The 27,569-nt window shown below is 33.2% G+C and overlaps 1 protein-coding gene across 3 annotated transcripts in view; it reads right to left on the bottom strand.

Annotated features, from left to right (window-relative positions):
* AGTPBP1 (ATP/GTP binding protein 1) overlaps positions 1–27,569 on the bottom strand; it is an 87,931-nt gene that overhangs the window by 41,686 nt on the left and 18,676 nt on the right. For 2 of the 3 annotated variants that reach the window (XM_005868265.2, XM_014541244.1), the window contains exons 8-17: positions 26,249–26,342; positions 21,094–21,131; positions 17,618–17,826; positions 15,986–16,163; positions 13,430–13,527; positions 11,062–11,178; positions 7,108–7,823; positions 5,616–5,699; positions 3,996–4,082; positions 3,763–3,911 (exon numbers count right to left, since the gene is read on the bottom strand). In XM_005868265.2, coding sequence (XP_005868327.1) covers positions 3,763–3,911; positions 3,996–4,082; positions 5,616–5,699; positions 7,108–7,823; positions 11,062–11,178; positions 13,430–13,527; positions 15,986–16,163; positions 17,618–17,826; positions 21,094–21,131; positions 26,249–26,342 — 1,770 coding nt within the window. Of the gene's footprint in view, positions 1–3,762; positions 3,912–3,995; positions 4,083–5,615; positions 5,700–7,107; positions 7,824–11,061; positions 11,179–13,429; positions 13,528–15,985; positions 16,164–17,617; positions 17,827–21,093; positions 21,132–24,774; positions 24,849–26,248; positions 26,343–27,569 lie in introns of those variants that run through there. The other variant, XM_014541245.1, reaches the window with a different exon arrangement.

The raw sequence follows: 27,569 nt of genomic DNA, 5'->3' as shown, positions 1-27,569 counted from the left end.
AGCAAGCCTCATGTTCGCTTTTCAGTGCATGGCTGCCGGCCGCCATCTTGGCTGACAGTTAATTTGCATAAGGATATGCTGATTAGCCAATGGGAAGGGTAGCAGTCGTACGCTAATTACCATGTTTCTCTTTTATTAGTGTAGATGTATACATAGACATCACATATTGCATTATTAAAATGCCTAGTAGGAAACAACAAATGTAAAAATGATTATCTCTGGATGATGCACCGTTGATGGTTTTTATTTTCTTAACACCAATTTGTTTTCTAAATTCTCCACAAAATGAGTTTGAAAAGTGTGATATACACATAAGAATATCCAGCCCTGGACAGGTGGGAGGCTCAGTTGGTTGAGCGTCATTCTGTACACCAAAAAGTTACAAATTCAAATTCCCAGTTAGGTCACATACCTAGGTTGCAGTTTGATCCCTGATCAGGGCATGTATGGGAGGCAACGGAAGGATATTTCTCTAATATCGATGTGATGTTTCTGTTTCTCTCTCTCTCTATTTCTGTCTCTCAGTCTCTCTCTCTCTCTCTCTCCCTCCCTCTCTCTCTTCCTCTCTCTAAAATCAATGAAAACATATCCTTAGGTGAGGATTAAAAAAATAATAATATATAATAGGCAAGGGGTAAGGAAGAAGGAAAATTTAAAAATAAAGAAGTCATCTATCTCACTGCTTTGTTTTAGTTACAGAATTATATTCATTTTAAATTTAAAATGGCACTAGAGGAAGAGATTATTTTATTAATCATATAGATGTATGGAGTTTTTAAAAACAGAGAAACATTCCAAATGTATGTTTCTAATTTAAAAAATTAAAATATTGAATAAAGTTTAAAGTAGTAAGAGTATTATTTTATAAAAGTGTATAAATATAGTTAGTAGAAATACCATCTACCTTACTTAGCACTACAGTTTGAAAATTATACTGATTATCATTTCAGCAATAAATATGCCTTTGTTTTATTCTTAAAAAGCACTCAAAATGCAATTACATTTATTTATCTTTTTCTCCTCTAAAATATTATGTTAGCATTATACTTACAAGTTAAATAGGAAAAATACAAGATTCTTTACTTGTTTTGGGTATTTTTAATAAGTCCATTAAGGTCATTTTTAAAGTTATACAAACACTTAAGGTCAACAAACAAACGTTTCTGCGAATTAGGGCATTCAATAATTAGTATTTATACCTAAAAATCAAAAATTAAGAATGTGAAATAAATTACCAAGAATATCCATACTACTATTCATGCAAATCAATATAATCACTGAGATAATCCTTAAAATTAGATTACTTAAAATTTTTAAATACTATAACGAAACCAGATATTATGCTACCTAATCTTCTTATACTTAGTACATTAAATTAGTGAATCTGACTAAAGCTTTCATGCCATACATGTAAAGTGATTAGAGTATACAATTTCCTGTTTTCCACATAAATAATGACAATTGGGAACAACCTCTTCAACTCTTGAAAGGTTCAATTTTCAGCAACGCCCCCTTAAAGAGCATCTTCATATTCATGCTTTTAACAAGTTAAAACATTTATTTGAAACAGATAACATGGCTTCTCATTCCTTAGTTGTTAAAAGCTTTTCATCCTTACAACAAATGACTTGAGACCTCAGATTTTGAAACTTGTCAGACAAAATATATCTGTAAAGAATTATTTTCTTTTACCCGAAAATTATCAGACTAAATACTTGAAAATTGATGGTTTCCATTTTAAATGACTGATCTTAAGTTTTACAATTATATTATCTTCCACTGATATATTTGACTATAAAGACTGATGCCTGACAAAACTCTTAATTTTTTTAAAATATTTTTATTGATTTCAGAGTGGGAATGAGAGGGAGAGAGAAATAGAAACATCAATGATGAGAGAGAATCACTGATCGGCTGCCTTCTGCAATCCCCCTGCTGGGGATCGAGCCTGCAACCAGGCATATGCCCATGACCAGAATCAAACCCAGGAACCTTCAGTTCGCAGGCCGACTGAGCCAACCCGGCTAGGGCTATATTTTTTAAAGTACTGAATACATAGCCTTAACTGAGGCTATGAATTTAATATTTTTGCTGGTACAACACCAGTTTTGTTTTTGTTTTTAATTGCCTCATGAGGAAACAGTAGAAAAAGCCAATGAAACAAAAAGCTGGTTCTGCCCTAACCAGTTTGGCTCAATGGATAGAGCATCGGCCTGCGGACTCAAGGGTCCCAGGTTCGATTCCGGTCAAGGGCATGTACCTTGGTTGCAGACTCATACCCAGTGGGGAGTGTGCAGGAGGCAGCTGATTGATGTTTCTCTCTCATGGATGTTTCTAACTCTCTATCCCTCTCCCTTCCTCTCTGTAAGAAATCAATAAAATATATTTCTAAAAAAAAAAAAAAAGCTGGTTCTTTGAAAATGTCAATAAAATTGACAAGCCTCAGAGAAGACACAAATTACTATTATCAAGAATGAAACAGGGGATATCATTGGAGACCCTGCAAACATCAAAAGGACAGCAAGGGAGCACTCTGAACAACTTACACACATTTGACAATTTAGAAGAAATGGGTCAATTCCTAAAAATACAAACTATCTCAACTCACTCAAAATAAAACAGATAATTTATATGAAAGAAACTGAATTTCTAAGTTAAAAGACTACCAAAAGAGAAATCTTCTGGCCCAAATAATTTCATTGGAGAATTCCACCAAATGTTTACGAAATCAACACTAAATCTACACAAGCTCTTCCAGAAAATCAGAGGAGGGAACATTTCCCAACTCCTTTTATAAGCTCAGTGCCGCCAGGACATACCAAAGCCAGATACAGTACAAAACAAAAAGAAAATTATTGCTCAATATCCCTCCTAAAGAGAAATGTAAAAATTATTAACAAAATATTAGCAATTATACACAGTGACCAAGAGGGGTTTATTACATGGATAAAAAAGGCTGGCTCAATATTCTAAAACCAATGTGACATGTCATATTAATAGGCTAAAGAAGAAAAATCACATGATCAAATCAACTAATGCAGAAAAGCACATGACAAAATTCAACACCCATTTACAATAAAAAGTCTCAGAAAACTAGTAATAGAAACTTCCTCAAGTAGATTTAAAAAATGTACAGAAAACTACAACTAACATCATACTGAATAGTGAACTCTGAAGGAGTAGCGCAGGCTTTGTGGTGAAGGAAGTACCCTGTGTCTTGACTGTGGGGACAGTTACAGTAATCTACAAATGTGATAAAACAGCACAGAATTATGCACCCACGTTTTACCAATGTCAAATCCTGGCTTTGATATTGGACTACAGTTATGTATGATGTAATCGCTGGAGGAATCTTAGTGAAGAGAACTTGGAACCTTTCCACAACTTCTATAATTTTTAACTTTCTATGAATCTATTCAAAATAAAAAGTTTAAAAAGATTGCTTTCTGCAATTCTCTTCTAGATGAACTGACATGAGTAACCTGAGCAGCATACATGATACATTTATAGTGACATCTAATTTGGATGAAATCAACCATACTCATTACATTTTAATGAGTATCCACACAACGATAACTCTCGTTACTAACAATGCAAAGCTTAGTCTATGTCAAATTTTGCATAATAAACATCTGAATTTTGAGAACCAGAGAAAACAAAAGAACACAAACTTTTTTTTTTAAGTTAGCAATTTTTTAATTATCTATCCCTCGGATATGATGCCTGTGTGCCCTCTAAGTTGGAGGAAAAAAACAGTCTTACCATAATTAAACTGACTGTTGGACTTTTCACAGTTAATGATGTTAAACCTGTAAGCAACACCTGGCCGCATTCCACTGACTTCAAAGTAAAACCACTGATGATAATGATTACTATTTATATCCGAGTTCAGAATAAGATCATATTCATTTCTGAAAGTAGAAAATGAAGAAATCTGATGAAAATGAGAAAAGTATCTATGCACATACAAAATGAGAAAATTTTAAATGACTTACTTTCTAATTTGAATTACTTTGCGCAGATTCCCAGATTCAAATTTGGAGTTAAACTTCAAAATATCTCCTTCTTCTGGAATGATGTAACTAAATAAAAATTTTAAAGTAAGTATAATAAAATACATTGCCTTTCAGCAGGTAAGCAATAATAAACATAAAAACACACTACAGATTAAAAATACACCATTACCACCTCACCTTCCTCATTATTTTGAAACCAAAAAACATAACCAACACAAGCAAAATACAAACTCTGGCTAATACTTATAGACAAAAACATTATAATTACAAGTAGAGATTTGTTCCTACATTAATAGCAAATGTTAATAAAAATGAGAATTTGTGCCTCAGTGAATAAGTGCCATTTCTAAATATGTACTAATAATCATACTAAAAAGGCCAGACGTACTTTTTAAAATGCATATGACTTGTTCTGAGTACTAATAATTCTAACTAAGCAGTTCTGAAGTAAAATATTGTTTTAAATTGAGATAACTACATTACCTACTATCTTCTAATACCCAGAAAGATGAAAGTATTATCCTCATTTTACATACTCATTACTTTAGTAAATACTTACTGAGCACCTACAAGGTGCCAGATACTCTTTTTGTTACTTGTCTATTTCCCTAAATGAATACAAATTCTTGCTCTCCTGGAGCCTACATTTAATAGGGGAAAACTCCAAAAAGCTCAAAGATTTTGTTCAAAATCATTTCAGTTAAAAATATGCCCCACTCAGGATTCTTGTTCTTACCACATCTGCCTGGTCTGTCTGACACAGAATTACAAATGTTGAAATAACTAAGAGAGATAAATAAGGAGATTTGTTTTTCATTTTTAAGAATATTATTTCAACTTCAGTCATTATCTTTTAATAAAAGTCTCTGAAAAGTGCTTTATTTCCTCCAAATAAGACCAGGAAAATGTGAAATTTTCCCAAAATAACAGAATGTTTAAGGGGAGGGAAAAATCCACTGAGGGCTAATTAAATTTCTCATTTGAGGATGCAAATCACATTCGTAATTTGTAGTTTTCATTTATTTACTTTTATATAAATCCTAAAATGTTTGATATTAGTGATAATCCTAAACTGTAAATGACACTACCACATCAAGCATCACAAACAGTTAGGCAAGTAATTTCAAGATCTGAAGCAGATTATAAACAATAAGAGACAAAAGAGCATAGCAGGGACTGTGGAGAATTAGCAAACTTATATTCCTTCTGAAGGGGATGGTAACTTATTGTCCTGAGGATATGAAAGCTAAATATTACAGGACCAAATTAAAGAATTTCATATGACATCTCCACTCTCTTAAGTGGAAGTAATTTTATTTTTTTAAAAACAACATCAATTTGTGCCCTTTACCTTATTAAACCCATTAAAAGTCCACCTAAGAACAAACAAAAGCTTGTGATATATTCAATTTAAGTAGATAAACATGATTTTATTACTACATTATCATTGTATCCCTGCTAAAAGCTGAAAGTGTAGTGACAGTGAACTAGGTGGAAGTTAAAAGATAACCTTTATCTTTTAAAAATAACACTGAAGTTTTACAGTAAAAATGAAACTACTAAAAGTAAAACAAAGCCAAACAAAAAAATCAGACTTACTTTGGGTTATCTAAGTCATATACCACTCGATCTATGATATCACTCTGATGTATTAGCCTCTCAATATCTTGGGCAATTTTTGTCCTGAAATCATAAAAGAGACGTTTGACCAAAATCCGCTGCTATATGCCAAGGCACAACTTTCTCCAAATTAAGTTTTGGATAAAAATAAAATATAAAACTATAAAAATTTCTTAAAGATGACCATTCCTCTATATGTATTTTGTGTACGAAAAAATTATCGCTATATAACAAGACAAAAGTCAGTATTTTTAAAGTCTGAGTTCAAGAAAATAACAAGGTAGAATACAGTTACAAGCCCAATAGTTTTTTAAAATCTTGAATGTCTATTATGCCTTGTTTCATAGAAATTGTGTGGACCCACTCTCTAGCCCTTAGGCAAATAATTTTGTATACATAATAGTAGCATTATTAGAAGCAGTAAAGATCTGAAAAGCCAGAGATTATATAAGAAAGAGATTTTTAAAACCCACCCTCACTGGTATGTAGCTAAAATGCAGTTGGGAACTGGCCTGCACATTCTGCAGAGTCCATTCTCTCTTCTACAGCTGGAGAGGAAATGTGCAGGGGAGGCAAACACTTGTGTCGGGAAGCGGAAGGCGGTCCCTGCAGCTCCAGGATTCTCTAGGCCTGACCTTCCCCTGACTCAGTCCAACAAAATAGACACCAATTTACTGGAAAATTCCTAAAATCCCTGCCACTGTCCTAGAAGATTCAGCCACACAGAGACACCACAATCTTCCCATCAATATTCAAGCCAAGGAACACAACAGTCACCAAAAGTGGTACCAAACTGTAACTAAAACAGAATAGAACTGGATCAGAAAGCCAGGTGCCTGGAACTGCAGGTAGATTGGTCACAAAAGCCATGGTGGGAAGGTGCCTGCTGGTGTTTGTTAATACATAGCTACTTCTCAGAGTAGAGTAGTTAGTCTGAGAGGGATGTTTCAAGATCCCCTGGGATGCATGAAACCGCAGACAGTACTAACCCTACATGAGTTTTCTCCTGTACATACACACCTAGGATAAAGTTTAGTGTATAAATTAGGCACAGTAAGAGACTGACAACTCATAATAGCTGCAGCTGTGCTTTTTGAAGGCCATTCCAGCACTCCAAGAAGCCAGCTGTCTCTGGATGGTGCAGTCTGTGATACAAGCAGGAGGTGGCAAGGAACGGCCCACTCCCACACACCCTTCCCAGCAAAGTCAGTCCCTTCCTGATGCTCTGTGATTCCATGGTGTGGTCAGGTGCATTATGCTGGTTTCATTTGAATAAGTAATGAGCTTAGAAAAGAAACAAACTAAGCTCCAAAGGACAATTTCAAAACAATGTAAAATTCCCAACACAGGATAAAAATTACAGTAACTTTAATCCAGAGTAGTTTTCTTTCTAAATACCCAGTTTTTGTTAAGTGTGCCTCATATTTTGACAATGGTCTTGTTTAGAAGGAATAAGGCATCTGCAGCTCACCTTTGTACACCATAAGGCCTTTCTAAAATAGGCTCTTTGAATGGAGGCGGAATGTGACCAAAATAATCAGGATAAGCCACCTCTGAATATTCTGGGACAGACTTCGTATTTTTCACAATCTCAATGTAGAGGTCTGAGTCGTGGAGTGTTGGTCCATCAGGGACTTCAACTGATACTTGTTCCACTGATGAAGCAGACTCAGTATCTTCGTCATCCTCGATTTCGACTCCAGTGCAGCAAAGCTTGCCCAGCTGAACTGTTCTTCCCTCAAACAGAACATTTCCACAAGCAGCCACGTGTGGGCACGCTTTAGAGCATGTAACTACGGTAAGAGGGAGGCTGTAGTCCTTCTTCATTCCTGCAGTAAAACCTGGAGCTGTTTGAGAAGGAATATTCTGCAATGTAATTCGGTCCAAGGCCTTCACAATATCATTGTTTAAGCCATGGACTGATGAAATAGTTCTATTTTGATCACCTAGCGGTTGCTGTAATGTTCTGTCATTATCTTTAATATCTTCTTTTGCCAGATCCATAAAGCTAGGTTTCTTATCACCTTCATCTCCTAGGGGAGACACATTCTCCTTCATTACGACTCCTTTTCTGAAATTGCCTGAGTTCCCAGCTGCTTCCTCTCCTGCTGTCGGCACAACAATTGGACCACGTACTTTTCCCTCAAATACTAAAGGCTTTGGTTCTTTGGAGATTAAGTCATAGTCCTTTGAAAATAAAAAATATGTTTAATCTTTTATCTCTAAATATTAAAATGTATTAAAAAAAACTAAGGCCATATTCATTTTATATGCTGCTTCAGAAACCTAAAATTTTAAAGATGGATAAAACAGTATATTTTAATTTTGCTAACAAAAGACACAGTACAGGGGAGGGGCAAAAGTAGGTTTATAGTTGTTCGTATGGAAAATAATACAATAATTAATAAATAATAATACAATAAACTCTGTGTTTCACATACTCACAACTGTAAATCTATTTTTGCCCCATCTTGTATTTAACTACAACAAAATTCATTACACTTATTTTACTTTTTCTATTACAAAAATAATGCCTATATGTAACAAAAACATGAGAAACTTAGAAAAGTAAAAACACATCAAAATCCTCTTAAAGAAAACACAAATTGTTATTCTCTAATTCAACAAATATTTACACGTGTCTGTTTTGTGCCAAGCACTGTTTCAGGAACTTAAGACCCATCACTTGAAAAACAGAAAACAACTCTTCCCTTTTGCAGCTTACATTCTTCTAAGGACAAAGGAGAAAGGACTGTCAATACAAGTAATAAACATGATATAAATATATTTCATGGAATATTAGAAGGATAAAGTGTTAATAGCAAAAAAGAGAGGGGTGGGGTGGTGGGTGCTGGGTGGAGGGGAGGAAAGTGGGGGAAAATAGGGACATCTGTAATAGTATCAACAATAAAAATAAAGAAAAAATAAACAGGTACCAGGGAAATAACTAAAATTAATTTAACTACATTAATATTTTTTAAAACCTTTTAAGTCTTAGAGATGAAGACAATATCTTCATAATGATAAAAAGTTCAAAAGGAAATCAATTTACACTCATATATACTAAATAATAAGCCTCAAGACATATTTAAAAAAATGATAGACCTGCTAAAAGAGAGACACATTCACAATCACAGAAATTTCCAAAATATTTTGCACAGTAATTGACAGCATAGGAATAAAACTCCATAAAAACAGAAAAGAAGTTTTCAACACGATTAACAATCTTTTCCTAATAGGCATATAACCACAGGAGACAAGGATACAAGAAATTGTAACAAAACTTGACCATATTTCAAACTATAAAATAAGGCTCAAAAATGTGAAAGAATTATAAGAATAAAGAACTGTCCTCTTATCCTACAACAATATGCTAGAAATCAATAAAAAATGGAAATTAAAAAGCCAGCTTTAACATTACCAATGAATCAAAGAAAAAAATAATGAAAATAAAGTTTTGAAACAAAAATTATAAAAATGCTGAAAATCAATACTTATGTGATATAGCTAAAACAGTAATTAGAATAAAATTTATCACCTAAAAATGTAAATGTTAGAAAAGAAAGGCTGAAAAGAACTAGATGCCTATCTTAACATGATAATATACACAAAAATAAAATTTATAAAAGAACAAAAATTGAAAAAATCAAGACATGGCAGCTTAGAAATATGGGGATTAACTTCAAAAACATGCTAAAAGTGACTGTAGGAAATATCAGGTGGGAAGGAGACAATAGCTTTCCTCATTAAACTACACAAAATTATTTGGATCTTAAAACTCTGCCCACGTATAACTTTAATAAAAATTTAAAACCGCCCTAACCAGTTTGGCTCAGTGAATAGAGCATCAGCCAGTGGGCAGAAGGGTCTTGGGTTCAATTCTCATCAAGGGCACGTACCTCTGCTACAGGCTCTATCTCCACTTGGGGCACATGCAGGAGGCAAGCAATCTATGTTTCTCTCTGTGTGTCTCTCCCCATCCCTTCCACTCTCTCTAAAAATCAATGAAAAAATATCCTTAGGTGAGGATTAACAAAAAAAAAATGTTTTTAATAAAAATTTAAAACCAAGTTAAAAAGAAGGGAAAAAAGAAATAAAAATAAAACAGAACAAAAGTTCATATGGTAGATATCATCATGCTACCACAGATATATGAAAAATGAGCTGTGAAAATGCAGAATTTTGACACCTCCCATATTCTGCCATCAAGAAACAAAAGCAAATAAAACTATAATTGTCATTATGAATAAATAATCATGGCCTTTAAAGCATGGTAAATTCTCCTCAAAAGTCTGTTGATAATTACTTTAATAATTCCATATGTTGCCTTCAAATGCATTTATTTTGCCTCCCTCTGGCTATGAATAAAAGACTTAGCACATCTGGACACAAAGTGGGTGGTGTTCAGGACTCAAACAAACACATCAAGTAATTTTCACCTTCACTAGTTGATGTTGAAAATCACATGCAAATCAAAGAGGAAAACATCATAATATTAATTTCATTTATGTTTACTATCCCATGATCTGCCAGTATTTGGTATGATGATGGCTGAAAAAACCTTTCAAACACTTCCTATCTAGAACCAACCAATATAGTTCTTTCTAATATATTTGTATTCATTTTAGAGAGAAAGGAAGGGAGATGGAGGGAGAGAGAGAGACAGAAACATTGATTGGCTGCACTGAGTTGGCAACCTGGGAATGTGCCCTGACCAGGAATCAAACAGGTGACCTTTTGGTATACAGTATGACGCCTAACCAACTGAGCCACACCGGCCAGGGCTCCAACCAATATTTTTAATTCTCAAAAGTATATCATTTAAGTACCACTGCCTATATGTACTTCCAACACAGACTTCAAAAAATAGAGACGCAGCGGTTCTCAACCTGTGGGTCATGACCCCTTTGGCGGTCGAACGACCCTTTCACAGGGGTCGCCTAAGACCATCCTGCATATCAGATATTTACATTACGATTCATAACAGTAGCAACATTACAGTTATGAAGTAGCAATGAAAATAATTTTATGGTTGGGTCACCACATGAGGAACTGTATTTAAAGGGCCAGAAGGTTGAGAACCACTGCCTTAGTTGAACAAAACTGATACAAAGACTTTAAAATAAGATTTTTGAAATACCACTTTAAAGAATATTTTTAAAGAGTAAAAAACTATGTCAATTAAAGTGATAAACCAAAGTGATGAAAAAATTAAAAATCTAGTCCAACAGTTAAATGAGCTAGTTCCCTCATTTTATAGATAAGCAATTTATACCCAGAATGTTAAAGTAATTGTCCAATGTCACTCAGAAATGCAATGCTACTTTCATTTTTTAGAAATGACAATAGTGATTATATACCTAAGGGAGGGGGAAAAACTATTTTATAAAAACCAGTTAAGATGCTGAGTTTTCTATATTTATACCTGAAAATCATCAACAAGCTCAGGGAAAAGGTGTTCATACATTTTAAGTTCTTCTATCGTTCGTCCTGGTTCTTGCTGGGGTTTTAGTTTGTTAATATCTGTTTCAATATCATCATTCTGAAATAATAAAAATGGCATGTCACCAGTTAAGAAAAACCTAAAATTACAGAATACATTTCAGATTTAAAGTTTTCCAAATTATTCATTACATATAATTAGAGAATAATCGCTGAACAAAGGGTGTGTTAATTTTACCGTAAATTAAAATTTGCTTGTATTTTTGGGTTGTTGCTGTGTTGTTTTGGTTGTTTTGTTTTTGCCTAAGGTTATTCTAAAATAATATGGTATTTGGGTTGAAGATAGAAAAACTAGAGTGAAGATCAAGACTAAAATATGCTCCCCTAATCTCCCTTACTGCCATCATTTTGCTCATATTAAAGGGCACGAAAACTAAATTGAAAAACATTAAATATATGATTGTGTTGGTGATAATCAAACTAATGTTTATTGAGCATTGAAAATATGTGAAACAGCCCTGACCGGTTTGGCTCAGTGGATAGAGCGTTGGCCTGCTGACTGAAAGGTCCCAGGTTCAATTCCGGTCAAGGGCATGTACCTTGGTTGCGGGCACATCCCCAGTAGGAGGTGTACAGGAGGCAGCTGATCGATGTTTCTCTCTCATCGATGTTTCTAACTCTCTATTCCTCGCCCTTCCTCTCTGTAAAAAATCCATAAAATATATTTTTAAAAAAATAAAGAAAATATGTGAAACACTAGCTAAGGATTTTACATATATCATCTAATGTAATCTTTGTAAGAGCACGCTGAAGGAATAGTATTATTACTTCCATTTAACTGAGAAGGAAATGGGTACAGAGAGGTTAAGTGGCTTGCTCAAAATTACCCAGCTTGCCAATAGAGTAGTCAGTGACTCGGAGTCGGCACAATGCACTGCCTCAGGGGAGACTCATGACTATCATGCACTCTATGTTCCATGGTCAGCAAAGTGCCCTTAGAAAAGCTCAGTGTCACTATTCACTCTGTTTTTTCAGGGAAAAGAAAAGGAGTGGAAAACAGCCAGAAGTGATTTCTGTAACCCTTTGGGAAAGAAGAGGATATGGTTAAAGGAGACGTGTGACCTCAGAGAAAGAGGGTATGTATCCAGGAGCAATGTGATCTGTATCTGTTCAAAGAGCTAATGAATATACAGCATGATGGGAAGACAAGTGCCAGTTTACCTACTATCGAGGCTAGTCTCTAGGGCCCTCGACAACTCTGGTCTCATACAAATGCAAGCTCATTATTATCTTCATTGGTGACTAAAAAGAGGTAACTGACTATTAATTTTCAATTGGTATTTGTTTTTAATTTTGCATTTATCTACCACATAGTTAACTGCTTATTTTTCTGCCTTAGTTTACTATGCTTCAATCCTTAAAATGTTTTATATACACGTACCTGACTATATACATTTCCTATCAATAAGCAATTTAAAAGAAAAAACATACTATGTATTTCTCATTCAGGAATTTAGCTATAACTTGTATAACCAATAAAAAGATTTTTTCCATTGCCATAAATAATAAAGGCTGGTTTTACTTAAAGAGTATCATGTTAATTATTGTATCAATATTACCTGAATATGTAATTTCATACATCTTAAATTATGCATTGATGAATCAAAAATATATAATTTTCTTTATTAGTATCTAATAAAGTAGACGATGCTTTCAAAATAACAAAAAAATTACAGAGGCATTACTTTTTTCTGTTTACTAGATCAATATTCAATATTATCTTGTGAAAATATAGCCTTACAAATAGTGGCTCTGTACTTAAAAAAAAAAAATTTGCCTGTAAATAGTATTAAATTTTCCAATCCATAAACATGTTATATCTACCCACTTCTTCAGATCATCTAGGAGTTCTTCAACCAGTGTTTTGTGATTGTCAAGATATAAACTTTTGTATGTATTGTATAAGATATTTACCCAATTAATGATTTGATGCTATTGTAAATGGTACTTTAAAGTGTTTTATCATTTCCTACATCTTCATTGATAATGCATATAAATATAATTTTAATGTATTATTTTATATTTACATACAGAAAACTTTTTAATATTGAAATGAATTTATCTGTAAAACAGGCATAGTGAAGAAAGAATGCATTAACCCTTTTCAGACCAATGCATTCAAAGCAACATTATTTTCTCTTTCAATAATTTACTGTCCATAGTCAGCCATGATAAAAAGATGTGCCTAGAACAAATTAATCTACCATTAACTATGTCCATTTATCCAATCTTTGTTTTACAACTGTGTATACAATTTATTAAGTAGACTGAATATAGACATTTATACTAACCTTAAAATTTTGATCTAGGTCATCTTCATTTTCAGTTTCATTTTCAGCCTCTAAATCAATATCATCGTTGTCATCACTTTCATCTACTACGTCATCCACTGTGATACAAAATGTGCTATAAGTAAGTAGGTCAGAGGTAAGCATTCTACAACATGCACATCCAAAGGTAGAACGTTATATTTATACATATTCATAAAGTATTTCAATTATCAAAGGAAAGTTAAATTAAATTTATTAAAAATGTCTCTAAGGCTGTACCAGGTGTTGAAAAACCTATGAGATAAAGTGAAAGTGTTTTAAAATTTGGAAAAGCACTATAAAAGTGAATGAGCTTTTTGACTAATGTTTGTTTTTAAAAATTAATGTCTTTAAAAAGTACCACCTGCATCTAGTGATTCTTTACCAAAAAAATAAAAATGAAAAAGTCTTAAGTTGCAACAGCCTGAATAAAGCAACTTGTTTCCTATTTTTGATAAATTTCAATAACCCATTTCATCCCTTTTACAATTCACTTCCCATCTATTTATTTCAGTGACTACCATGTACCATGTACTGTGCTGTGTGCTAGGAATTTTTTTAAAGATGTGGAGCTCGGGAGGTTAAAGAGCAGAAAAGAGTAAACAAGTAGAAGCTGTCTATCTTTAGGCATTTAATATCCAAGAAAATAAGTATTGAGGCTAACTCAATTCATTCATCAACCAATGTTAAATGCACACTTATTATGCCTCATGCAATCTAATGGATGCTGAGGATAAAATGAAGATGACAGTCTATCTTCACAAAACTAGCTGAGGAAGGTAAAAAAAAAAAATAATGAAGTTTGATGTTATGAAGCCTGATATGTGAGAAAATAACAGAAAACAGGAAAATGGTATTTTTCCTTCTACCTATGCAGTTGCTAAGAGGACCTTCCCCTTACATGTCATCTCTGTCATGTTTTGCACCAGAAGTCAGCTTTCCCTGTACATGTGATTATTCTAGACACTGTATAAAGGACATTAAGAGGTATATCCTATCTCCCTCCCAGTGTTACTACCTATCATATCACAGACAAGTCTCACCAGTTTCCTGCCAGTTAAAATTAGCACTTAAACCCCATAATCCTACACAGAGATACAGAAGAGAAAGGGATTCCAATTGCTTTTTAAAAACATATTTTTATTGATTTCAGAGAGGAAGGGAGAGGGAGAGAGAGATAGAAACATCAATGATGAGAGAGAATCATTGATTGGCTGCCTCCTGCACACCCCCTACTGGGGGGATCGAGCCCGCAACCCCGGCATGTGCCCTTGACCAGAATAAAGCCGGGACCCTTCAGTCCATAGGCCGACGCTCTATCCACTCAGCCAAACCAGCGAGGGCCCAACTGCTTTTTCATTGTCCCTCCAAATTGGGCACTAACTCAACTTTGGAGTCAGAGATACTGCATTTCATATTAGGGTAAGTGAAAAGATGACACTCTTCTTAATCTATTTATATTTCTGCCATGTTTTTTGCATGTTCTACGTTTATTTCATGAGAATTAGATTTTAGATTCAGCACATATTTTCCTATATTTTTAAAGTCTGTTGGTAATTTTAAATGGAATGGGAAGAAAAAATAAAATAATTGCTTTTATTTAGCTACCTTACTCAAGTTCCCAGACTTGATTTTAGACTTTTAAAACTTTTAAAGGAAGTTTCTGAATAATCCATTTTAATATTTTGTGCAACTAAACTTTGTACTTTGTGTGGACTAAACTTGTACTTCAATAATTAAATATTCTAAAATAAAATCATAAAAGTGTACTCTGTGATAAATACCACTAATAAATCTGTGTCAAGAATAAAATTAATTATAATTACTCAATTCTCTTAAACCACTGATTTCAAAAAATGCTTTTAAATATAAAAGACGTACCCTCAAAAAAAATTTTTTCCCAAAAGAAGTGATCAAGTGACAAGGAAATACCTCAGAAATTCTATTAGTAGTCTAGACAACTTTCTCTTTTCCATTTTTTTCTAGATCTTAGCAAAAAATTCTATTTTTTTCCCCAGATTAAAAATTTTAAACTCTTACTTTCTTTACTATGTACCCACAGTATTGTATGGAAAATGGCAAATAGTCAACTTCTGATAATTTCATATGTTTATAAAACATTTTTGATGACTGGGTTTTTTGGGGAGAGGGAGTTTTCTGATTAAGTATTTTTAACTTAAAAAATGAAGTTCATGAAAAAGCTACAAATGGAAGTCAAATATAATTACTTATGCATTTAATGTTTACATTCTTATACCTTGAAATGTTATATGAACTACCAAGTGATGGTCCTATATGATGCTTACGTTTTTTCAGTTCACATTCACATTTCTGTAACAAATCCCACCCACTTCCCTTCATTACTAGACCACAACTTCTTATATTTAAAGAAATATGTATTAACTAAAATACAATGTGAACATTTACTGTGTTCATTAAGACCTTCTTTTGCTGGAGAGTTGGATACAAAAAAAAAAGTCGACAGAGTCACACAATCCCAAGAACCACTGAAGGCCAGCCGTGAGCATGTGGTCCTACCTTCAGGGGGTAAACTGTAGAGCTGAGCCACAGGTCCAGTCATAGGAATAACTGGCAATTGGAAATGGAAAGAACTTTTAATCGTTGGCAGTGGCAGACGATTTTTAGGAAAACACTTCCTCATTATCAGACTGGAGATGTTGACAAGAGGATCAAGGGTCCTGACTGCCAAACATTCCTGTTTTTTAAGAAAAAAAAGAATGTGCCTTTGGTGAGTAACTGAACCAATTTCACATTACTTCAGAAAGTAATATATTAATAATTTTTAAGAGAAAATATCACAAGAAAACAATATTTTAACATAATGTAATTATAAAATAGCTTTGACTCTTCAGAAGTAAGAACCTCATGTGGCAAATTTAGTAGTACTTTACCTTAAATATTTTAACTATGCAGAAATCAGTGCCATCTTTGGTACTAAAAGTCACCAAAGTACTAAGTAATATCTATGATGGACGTAGGCACATTTAGCTAGCTTAGCACTCTATTTTTTTAAAAAAAAATTAAGCAAGAAATATAGTAAGAAATAAAAAAGAACATGAACTTGGCTGAACTGTTCTCAGAATTTTATCAGTTATCATGCAATAGCACCTCGAATACGTTAGCTGTTCAACTATAAAAAATAGTCTGAATATCAGTTTTAAGAGTTTAATCTGCTGTCCTAGTATCTAATCTTGAGAAGGTCTAACATATAGGGGATTTAAAACTGTATCATATATCATCATCATCATTATTGACATTTAGATGGCACTTTGATACCCTGTAAAATTTTCAATACAAGTCTTCACATCAGACCTGTCAAAACAGATGAGAAATTAAGACTCAGCAATGTTAAGTGGCATAACCAAAGTCATCCATTGCCTATATTAGAAATAATAAAAACAAGTGTATATGATTGATAAGAAAAAAAAAAGCTAAGAGTAAACATAAAATGTGTGTTCTTATATCTTAACTACTCTCAGGTAGAAAGAGATTGTCAGTTGTATAAAAGACCAAGAGGAACAGGCAGGATAATCGGCTGGAATTTTCAAAAGGACAGTTTTCTTTCTGATCATCACAGACGACTAAACACAAAGGATTGTGTTGCAACATCCCTGTCTCCCATAGCTGACAGACTTCTACAGATGCCAGAACAAGTCTTGTTAAAGGTACTGTCAAGAAGGTTTAGTACAACAGCTGGCAGAACTAGGAACACTAACTCCAGGTTTCACTTTTGTACCTTCTCTATTTAAAAATGCACTCTCCAGAGGAAAACATTGAGAACACTCACAAACAACAGAACTGCATTACCAGTTGTAAAGAATCCATAAATACCTTATGAGGGAAACGTGCAAAACTGAGTATAGCCAACTGCACATCTTAGACAGCATGGCTAAATGGTAGAAAATATGGCTACATGGATAGATTTATGTATCTTGCTTTTACCTGTGGGGATAAAATCTCACACTGCAGATATATGCATTAAGCACTTTCTCCAACTCAGTCTGTGGTCACATGTGAGAAATGCCTTAGTTTTCTAATTTTTTTTTAATATATATATCTTACTTTTAGGGTATTTTTAGAAATACTAAGTTTTCTTAAGAACCAACTCATATTATTGACACATAATCACAATAATAGGAAAAAGCTTACTTGTGAAGTGTTATAGAGAATTTTCATCCCATTGGCATCAATAAATGCTTTTCTTCCCAACTTGATATTTGTAACACTTTTTAAACTCTGTAAAATTCCTTTCCGAATGAGCATGTTTCTATGCCGATTGTCATGGCGGTGCCAATCTACATAAATTGTTAAAAGGACTTGAACATATCCTCTGTCTACAGCTCTCCTGGCATTTGTTTCTTTAACAAAAGAAAATTGAGAAAGAATATTTTTTAAATGACCAGAGAAAATAGTAGAAACCAAATTAAAAAATATAACCACACTATTGTAATGAATTGTTAAAATTCTTTTTATCAAAAAAATGGTAACCACATATTTAAACATTTTTATCTAACAAAATAAATATATCTTCCAGATAGTAAATTATGATATTTTCCAGAAACCTGCCCATATATTGTTTTGTGGTTAATAAATAATAGATATGTGTTTAATATAATTAGGGCTACAGCTTTTTAAATGTTAATACTAACAAAGGTTTCACGTATTTTAAAACAGGATTATACTGACTTTGTTTACAATAAATGGACTATACAAGACTTTAACTTACTAGCTGTGAAAATGGTTTTGTTAAAAGCCATTATCATGGTTGTAACTTCTATTACAAACTTTGTGTGCTTCCACTAAAATTTACTACATTGGGTTGTAGCTGTTATTACAAACTTTGTGTTTCCATTGAAATTAATTGCTTTAATTATCCCAATTATATAAATACTAATGCTAAGTTAAAAATACTTGTAAAACTTTTTAGTAAATAAATATAAGAAGCATTATGTAATTAGGAGATAGTACTTTCTAATCATTAATTTTTAATGTAATGAAAAAACATTAAAGGGTTTTTTTTATAAATGGTTAAATTTACTGGGATAGATTTTTTAAAATCCACAAATCTGACCTATTCTATTATTTTTAAAGTGTTAACATTTAAGATTATTAACCAAATGGGTGCATTTAACTAAGATGGCAGCAAAGGAATCCTATCACAGCAACATCTTGAACCACCCAGCATCACTGGGTGGGCCTATTATAAGAGCACAAAATAAAGTGGAATACAACCCATCTTAGGTTGTACAAAGAAATACCAATCCCTCCTGGCCAGTCTTGCTCAGTGGTTAAACTCTGACCTATGAACCTGGAGATCAGGGTTCAATTCCAGTCAGGGCACATGCCCGTGTTGCGGGCTTGATCCCCAGTGGGAGACATGGAGGAGGCAGCTTTTCAATGATTCTCTCTCATCATTGATGTTTCTATCTCTCTCTTCCTCTCCCTTCTTCTCTGAAATCAATAAAAATAATTTTTAAAAAAAGGAAATACTAATCCCTTCCTAATCTGAATTTACCTATAAAATGACCCCCTGCCTCATGACATGGACACTAAGATAATGCAACAGTAAAGCTCCATTGTTTTTAGTTGCCTCAAAGAATTACTAGTGCTAATATACAGCTGAAACACAAGGTTTAAGACAGTGAAATCAACCTTACTGATGCCTTCTCAGAAATTATGCTCTTACATGAGGAAACTGGAAGAAACTCCCAGGGTGGGGAAGGGGTGGGGGTTCTTATCTAAAAGCTTTAAAACCTCTATTGCAGTGGTTCTCAACCTTCCTAATGCCGCGACTCTTCAATACAGTTCCTCATGTTATGGTGACCCCCAATTTCATTGTTACAAATTGAACATAATTAAAGCATATGATTAATCACAAAAACAATATGTAATTATAGATGTGTTTTCCGATGGTCTTAGGCGACCCCTGTGAAAGGGTCGTTCGACCCCCAAAGGTGTCGCGACCCACAGGTTGAAAACCACTGCTCTATCATGATTAGAAGAGCTAGTTTTGCTAAAATTGTGGCTATGTGCAGTATCAATTAAATAGTTTTGACTAGCAATAAATAGTTTCATGTATTTTATTTTAATTTTTTTAAATTTCTTTATTAAGTTATTACATATGTGTCCTTATTCCCACATTACCCCCCAAGTTTCATGTATTTTAAATTCATATACACACTTTGTTTATTCCAGTTGGCATATATAATAGTAAGCCTTTAACTTACTAGATATGAATATGAGTTTCTTAAAAAGACATTATGGTCATTGTAACTCCTGTTCCAAACTATGTCTCCATTGCAATTCTCAATAGCCTACATGGTATTTATGAAGAATATTGAAACTCTTTATTAACATTCAAATAAAACTAACTTGCCCATAACTCAAACACAGGTACTGAGTGACCCTAAAGAGAAGGGTACAGAGTAACCTGCAACTGAGCACAATTAAAACAGGTTAGTAAAGGGGGTTTTATTCATGTGTTCAGGACACTTAACTTATGATCAGTCTACGTCTCTTCTCTCGCGACTTAAAATGCACTTAGGTTTCCCTGTACACTGCAGCATCTGATCTATACCCCAGCGATGATAACTAAGCTGCCTGTCTTTCTGCACTGTGGATATACATGCTTTGCTTTATACTCTCTCAGGTTTATTACAATAGTTTAATTATCCTTTTAAAGTAAATTACTGTCCCCCCACAAAAGAAGTCAATGACTGAGAATGCTCCAAAACGCGATAGTACATTTAAAAATATGCCTCTAGTATATAATACTAACACCTAAGGTGATTTTTTTTCATTTAATAAACCATTACTTTGCCAAATATCAGATTTACCAATTACTTATTTGCTACTATTCAAATAAACAGTTCTGGTCATTCAAATTTAAGAAAAAAATTGGTCTACCCTTGATAGTTTGAGGGGAAAATAACATTAAAAGCCATCAATATAGCTTTTTGGGACTAAAATGTTATTATGGTTAAGTAAATATTAATCAACCAATGGAAATATGGGTGCTAATGAAAATTATTATTTAAAATGGAGATACTGAGTATCTTGGTGAGAAGAAACATAACGTAGATAATCACTCTTCCCAGGCATCATAAGACACATTTACTCCAACGCCTCAGTTTTGAAGATAGAGCCATAGTTTGTCAATTAATTTAGTAAACTGTAAATTTACATCAGTAGCTATCTGGATTCATAGTAGACATAAAATTTCTAATAAAAGGGCTCTAAATTAAAATTATGTGTGCTATACATAGAGTAATTATTCAAGACAGTCTTCACAGTAAACATACTCAATACCATGTTAACTTTACTTTAAAAAAAATGATACTTACATAATATTTACATATTACTTTCTTCTACCAACAGGGCTTTATGTTTATAGTAATCACTTAGAAAAAGGAAGTCAATGTATTTTAATAAATTATAGCTCAATAAACATAAATGACATTAGTTATGGCACATCCAACAACAGTACTAAAAGGTAAAATCAACTTTGACATTAAGTAATTATAAACCAGCTTTATAACTATAGACTAACTACATTTCCAGTTTAACACTGTAGATAAAATACTCAGAAAAATATTATCTAGAAGTTCTAGTATTTAAAAACTTACTTGATTTTAGCAATGCAGCAAGAGTGTCTAAAGCAACCCTGTCGACATGAGAAAACACAAACAACAACAAAACTAGTAAAATTAATCTACAATAGTAAATTCATACAATTTTTTCAGATAAGTAATTATTATCTATTCCAAAAGCCATTCCTGTTATAGTTAATTACATATGGTGTTTTTCTGTATATATTTCTCCCTTAAGGTTAAAACTGAATACAGGAAGATTGAAATATCAACAGAAAAGCACCCAAAAAAAATTTTTAAGAAATAAAAAAAGGAGAACATTAACAATACCTAAGTTGTTATATCAGAGGTTAGATGAATTAAACCAGTTGTACCTGTATCTGATCCTAGCAGAATTCACACAAAAGCATTATTAAGACTCACAAAGAAATTAAAAACAAGTTTCACACAAATAGAGTTCATAACTATTAAATTCTATAGATATTTGTAGCTGTCTGACTATAAAATATTTTAGCCCTATCAAGCAATAATCCTAATATTTAAGGTAATAATAAATACAAAATACTGGAACTAGAAGGTTGGGTAAGAGGAAGGAGGAGCCCCTTAACATTTTTCAGTCCTAAGGCACCAATGAGAATAATGAACCTAATTAATATCTCAAAAACTCTTAATGCCCATCAGAGAATGAAAAAATAGCCCCCAAAACTGAAGGTACTTACATTTTCTTTGCACATAAACACTCTCTGCCCATCAGAGAATGAAAAAATAGCCCCCAAAACTGAAGGTACTTACATTTTCTTTGCACATAAACACTCAGTTACCCACAGTAAAATCAACTGCCATTAATCAGCTTTAAACATACACATAAATATTACTATGAAAACCTATAATTCAAACAGTTTTTTAAGGAAGAGTTACTGAAGAAATGGCACTTAATTTCAGTAGCTTTAAGAATATAAGGCTACATGTTACAGTTCCTCTTAGTAAGATTTCAACAATTATATTTGCATAAAAATATGTACACTGTTAAACTTACATATTTCACTCATCATTAAGCATTTGTTGAATGCCTACTAGATACCCACAAAAGCAGGTTCTTCATGGGTATAAAATTAGAAAACAAATTTGTCTTCCACAGATAATTTTACAATCTAGCTAATGTAGTAAAATGTACACATCTGTGCAAAAGCTACTCAAGAAGTTAAAACCAAAAACAAAGCTGCATACATTAGTGGTAAAGGAGACACAGCATGACCAGATGTGAGTAACGATAAAGAACATAATTAATTAGAAGACTGAAGATGGATGCTCGTTCATAGAAAAACCTGAAACAATAATCCCAAGGCCACAAACGAGAGAACCCATGTGATGATGGAGCAGAGTTTGAAATATTGCAGCTATAAGCTAAGGAGCACCCAGGATTGCCAGCAATCCACCACAAGCTGGGGAGAAACAAGGAAGGATTATCCCCTAAAGGACTTAGAGGGACCACTGGCTCTGCTGACAGGTTGATGTTGGGCTTCTCCCTCCAGAACTGCGAGACAATAAATTTCTGTTATTTTAAGCCACCAAATTTGTACCAGGTACTTGGTCACAACAGCCCTAGGAAACTAATACAATCACTTAGATGCAATCACTTGCAATGAATTCATAGGACTTTCCCATCTACAGCTAAGACTTTATTCAAACTATAAAAATCATAGAGTACTTTAAAATATAGCTTTTTCTCCCTGCGGACAGCTGTTTCCAACACATTTGAACCAAATCAAAGTGCTTCTGACAGTTTGCAATCCTTGACATTTATTCTTCAAGACTGACACAACTGGAACATGAGCCCCATTCTTTCTGACTCCATGCTTGTTCCACAGTTCCACTAGATTAAAAAAAAAATTATGAAGTTTGGTGCAAAGTTGTCTCAATACTTTTACCAACATGTTATTTAAATGGTATTTTTTAAAAACTTCAGTATAAAGGATTTTCTGAAATTTTACAGCAACACTTATAAGCCAGTAGGAATTTGTAATATAAAAATTACAAAAGAATTTTAGAATAGATTTTTTGAAATGCATAATTTGTATTATGTTAATTGATTAGAACTCCTCAGTACCAATATTTTATTCTTCCTCACACATGTGTTTTTCCAATCTTCGTATGTCACACACAATAATACAACCAGCAATGACTTAGACAGCGGCCTGTGGCTTATCTATTTAGGAGCAGTAAATTAGGAAGAAAAACTTAACCCCCGGTATTCATGAAGTTACGTTAAGGTGGGGATCAATCCTTGCAGTAATCTCCAAACCTGTTGTAACTTGAAAAGACAGAGTTACAGTAACTTCTGGAGTTGCTTCCTTCTGGATTAACAGTACTTAAACCCAAAACCTAAAGTTGGAAGAAACGGAAATCCTAAAGGGAAGCAAAACCTTTCAAACATAAATAATATCCCTCAATCTTCTTCCATGAAATTCAGGGCATTGTTTAAGGAGAAGAAAAACTATGATACAAATGCTAGATGCTGAGATATCTTCATTAAGGGGGAGGGCCCTACGGTGATAAAGAGATCAAGATATACATGTTTGGTCAATGAGTGATTTTTTTTTTAAAGTAAAAATAAAGCTTAAGATTTTGTTTTTCTTTTTAAAATACAAATAGAAAAGAATTAAGGGGTAATTTATGTAACAATACCCCTTTCTCAGAAGTTTAGACTCACTGATTTCTACATGGTTTTGGATATATTCCATGTTGTAGATCACAAAGATATTGTGAAATGTTTCTCCTAGGGACATTTTACATTAGAGTTTGTAACTTGGTTACAATAGAATAATGTAGACTGTAAGTAGATCAGAACCATTAGACAAAAGATAAATAATAAAATACTTTAAATATCAAGGGAGAAAATGGTATATAAATTTAAAAATAAAGAATGTACTTTTAGTATTCACATGCACATTACCACATTTCCTACCGAAATTAATTACATTGCTTTAATAAAAGCATTGTGCTAATTGTAGGAATCATCTCATTAAATCCTCACACCAACCCTATGATGTACGTTCTAATATTACCACCTTACAGACAGGAAACTGGGGCATAATAAGTTAGGTAACTTACTTTGTATCACGGAGCCAGTACACAAACCCATTCAGCCTACCTCCAGAGCCCACTCACTACACTACACTAAGATGGTTTTACTAATTGTGACACAATCATTGTCTTTGTCTTGTTACATTTCATCAGATGCTCTAAGATTGTATATGATCTTTGCACAAGTTTGTTAAGTTATCCTATCCCACCAAGTAATATTTATAATAAATGATTATATGTGCAAGTAAGTTCCCATTTTCAAAAGAATACAAGCTAAAATATTTTACCTTTACTAAGAACGGGTAAGAAGACTGAAAATGTTCTGAATCTTGTTAGTAGAATTTAATCAAATAGTTAACGTGGACAAGTTCTACCTTATAGAAGAATCAACGCTAATAAAAGCAGAAAGAATGAGAAAATTAGCAAAGTCAATGATCTGGACAATGTTATGAAATATTGCTAAATTACCAGGTGAAAAGTAGATGGATTACATCAACTCAATGATCTTAAGTGATGTGAAATAGAGTGACTAGCACCACCTATGAAACACTTTTTTATTGGAATAAAAAGAAACCAAATCTAATCAAGCCTCTAGCTCTATCAGTCTACATAAAATTCGAGGGATATACCTACATGTTTAAATGACCCCAGGATACAGTCATCTTAATCCACAATGCTGGGACATTCTATAAGACAGCACCCAGGTCCTTCAACAAATAACAAAACAGAACCAAAAAAAAATAGGGGGACTGTTATTGATTTCAAAGGATTATAAGACATAGTAATCAAATAGAATGTATAGACTTTATTTGAATCCTGATTTGAACAAGCCAACTGCAAAAAAAAAAAAAGATTTCTTAGATAATCAGAAAATATCAGTGGATATTAAGAAATTATTAATATTGTTGGGCAAAGAAATGATACTGTGGTAACACTAAAAGTAAAAAGCTCCGTGTCTGATAGCAATCGCACAAAAGAATTTACAGAACAAATGTAAAGGCTGATTTATATTTTAAAATACTCTTAGGGTAAAGGCAGGGGGACAACTAGGAAGGGAAAGATGAAATAAAAATGACAGAATGTTGATTTTTGTTGAAACTGAATGATGGGTAGGCATATCAGGATTCATTATTCAATTCCTTCTATTTTTGAGTAGGTTTGGAAATTTCCTAAGTATAATGAGGAATAATGTGTGTACCTTGGTTGGTTCCCAATTCAAACAAACCAACTGTAAAAGGGCATACTGAGACACCTGGAAAACCTTGAACACAGACTGAATTTTAGATTATATTAAGGAATTAATAATTTTGCTGAGTATGATTATAGTATAGTGGTCATTTTCTAAGTCCCTATTTAGTAGAGATATACTGAAGTTCTTAAGGGAAAAATTAGAAAATATCTGAGATTTGCTTACAGAAATTCATATGACATTTAGGATTTGCTTTAAAATAACCCAACAAAAATAAAGCGTGTAAGGAAATAAACCAAAAAAAAATGGCAGAGTGCTGACAACTGCACATAATAAGTAATTAATATAACTATTCAAGACAATTAATTAGTTTACTATAATGCAAACTCTATGTATATTTGAAAAATTCCACGTAAAAAATTTTTTGAAGTATGACCTCTAATATGGCCTAAGGAAATACGGCTTTTTTTTATTTTCTGAGGTTGAAAGACCTATAAATGTGTGTGTGTGTTTTTTTTTAAAGAATGACATTATTTTGAAAAAAAAAAGTATAAATTAAAAATATGTTCAGATAATTGTGAGAATGAATGACATGGTCATTAGAAGATTGAAAAATTGGTAGGGAATATAGTAGGCACTCAATAAATGTTTCTGAGTGAATGATACTCTAAAAACCTTTTTTTCCTCTTATAGTATCTAGAAATTTTCAAAGTCTAAATTTCCATAACACTATATTCAATGAATTTAAAGTTTTCTAATTTTGATATATTTTTAAAATTAAACTTTATAGTAAAGAAAATCCTTATCATAATAAAATCACTATCTACAATTTAACTCTACTGTTCATTGTACAGATCAAGATGATGAGACCCAGAATAACAAAGGATATCTCTATTTACACTCAAAACATTTACCTACTTCATAAGACCCGAATTCTTCTTACTAAATGGTCCGATGGTTTTAAACATCAGTTCCACAACTCCATTTTTCCCTAAGGATACTGAATTCACAGCTGGGAGGGGAAGAAAAAATTTTAAATGATTTTAAAGATTCGGTAAGTAGGAATGTACATATACTTGGTGAAACATAGTCAAAATATATATTAATTGTTCAGTAAATATAACTCATGTTCCCTCATATAGTCCACCTTAGCCAATCACTTAAAGGTATAATTTTTTTACTTTATTTTTAGGGGAAGTTGCAGGAAAATCTGAAAGAAGTTATAGAAAACAGTAAAATATTACTTCTAAAAAAATACTTTTAAGTTGCTTCATTTGTTTCTTCAAAAACTCTACTAAATACCAGGTCATGGGGATTGAGAGACAAAAATAAGGAACAGTTTAGAGGAGAATGACAGTAACAGTAAACAAATCAATACCAAAGTACTTTTTAAATAGATGAAGAGTTACAGGCTATTTAGATCACAACAGTGAGGAGTCCCTAATTCTTAGTGAAACAGAAGGCATTTCTGGAGTAATGGATGTCTGGGCTTGGTCTCTTTTTTTTTTTTCAATCCTCACCTGTGGATATTTTTCCATTGATTTTTAGAGAGAGTGGAAGAGAAAGGGAAAGACAGAGAGAAACATGGATGTGAGAGAAACACATCGATTGGTTGCCTCCTGCACGCACGCTGACCAGGGACCAGGCCTGGGAGGAGCCTGCAACCAAAGTACGTGCCCTTGACCAGAATCAAACCCGGGACCCTTTGGTCCACAGGCCGACACTCTATCCACTGAGCCAAACCAGCCAGGGCTCTGGACTCAGTCTTTACAAATGAGGAGGAGTTAGCTAGGATCTGAGTTGTAGTAAGGGGTGGAAGTGGCTGTGGAATATCTCTGGAGACAGAAACATAGATAGTCAATGAACACAATGGGTATGAGCAGTTAAACATATAGTATCAGACAAAAGCATTCTAATGAGAAGATGAGCGGGGTAAAGCAAATTACAAAGGACCTTAAAAGTTGTTCATTCTTTCAACCATAGGGAATACCCCACACACACACACACACACACAAAAACAACAACAACAACAAAACAAAAACAAAACACAATTATTGGAAAATAATAGATAAAAAAACAGTATGTGTGAAATAGCACCAACAGATAGTAAATAGATAAAACATACATTTTCATAATCCTATATAATAAAAGCCTAATATGCTAAGTGTCCAGTCATTCAGTCATCCATTCAACCAATCAAAGCGTAATATGCTAATGATATGCTAAGGCTGCTCAAGCG

This window comes from Myotis brandtii, unplaced genomic scaffold (assembly GCF_000412655.1).
Source record: "Myotis brandtii unplaced genomic scaffold, ASM41265v1 scaffold266, whole genome shotgun sequence".
NCBI classification, from domain to species: domain Eukaryota; kingdom Metazoa; phylum Chordata; class Mammalia; order Chiroptera; family Vespertilionidae; genus Myotis; species Myotis brandtii.
Note: the sequence above shows the minus strand (reverse complement) of the source record. Positions and strands in the feature narration are given on the sequence as shown.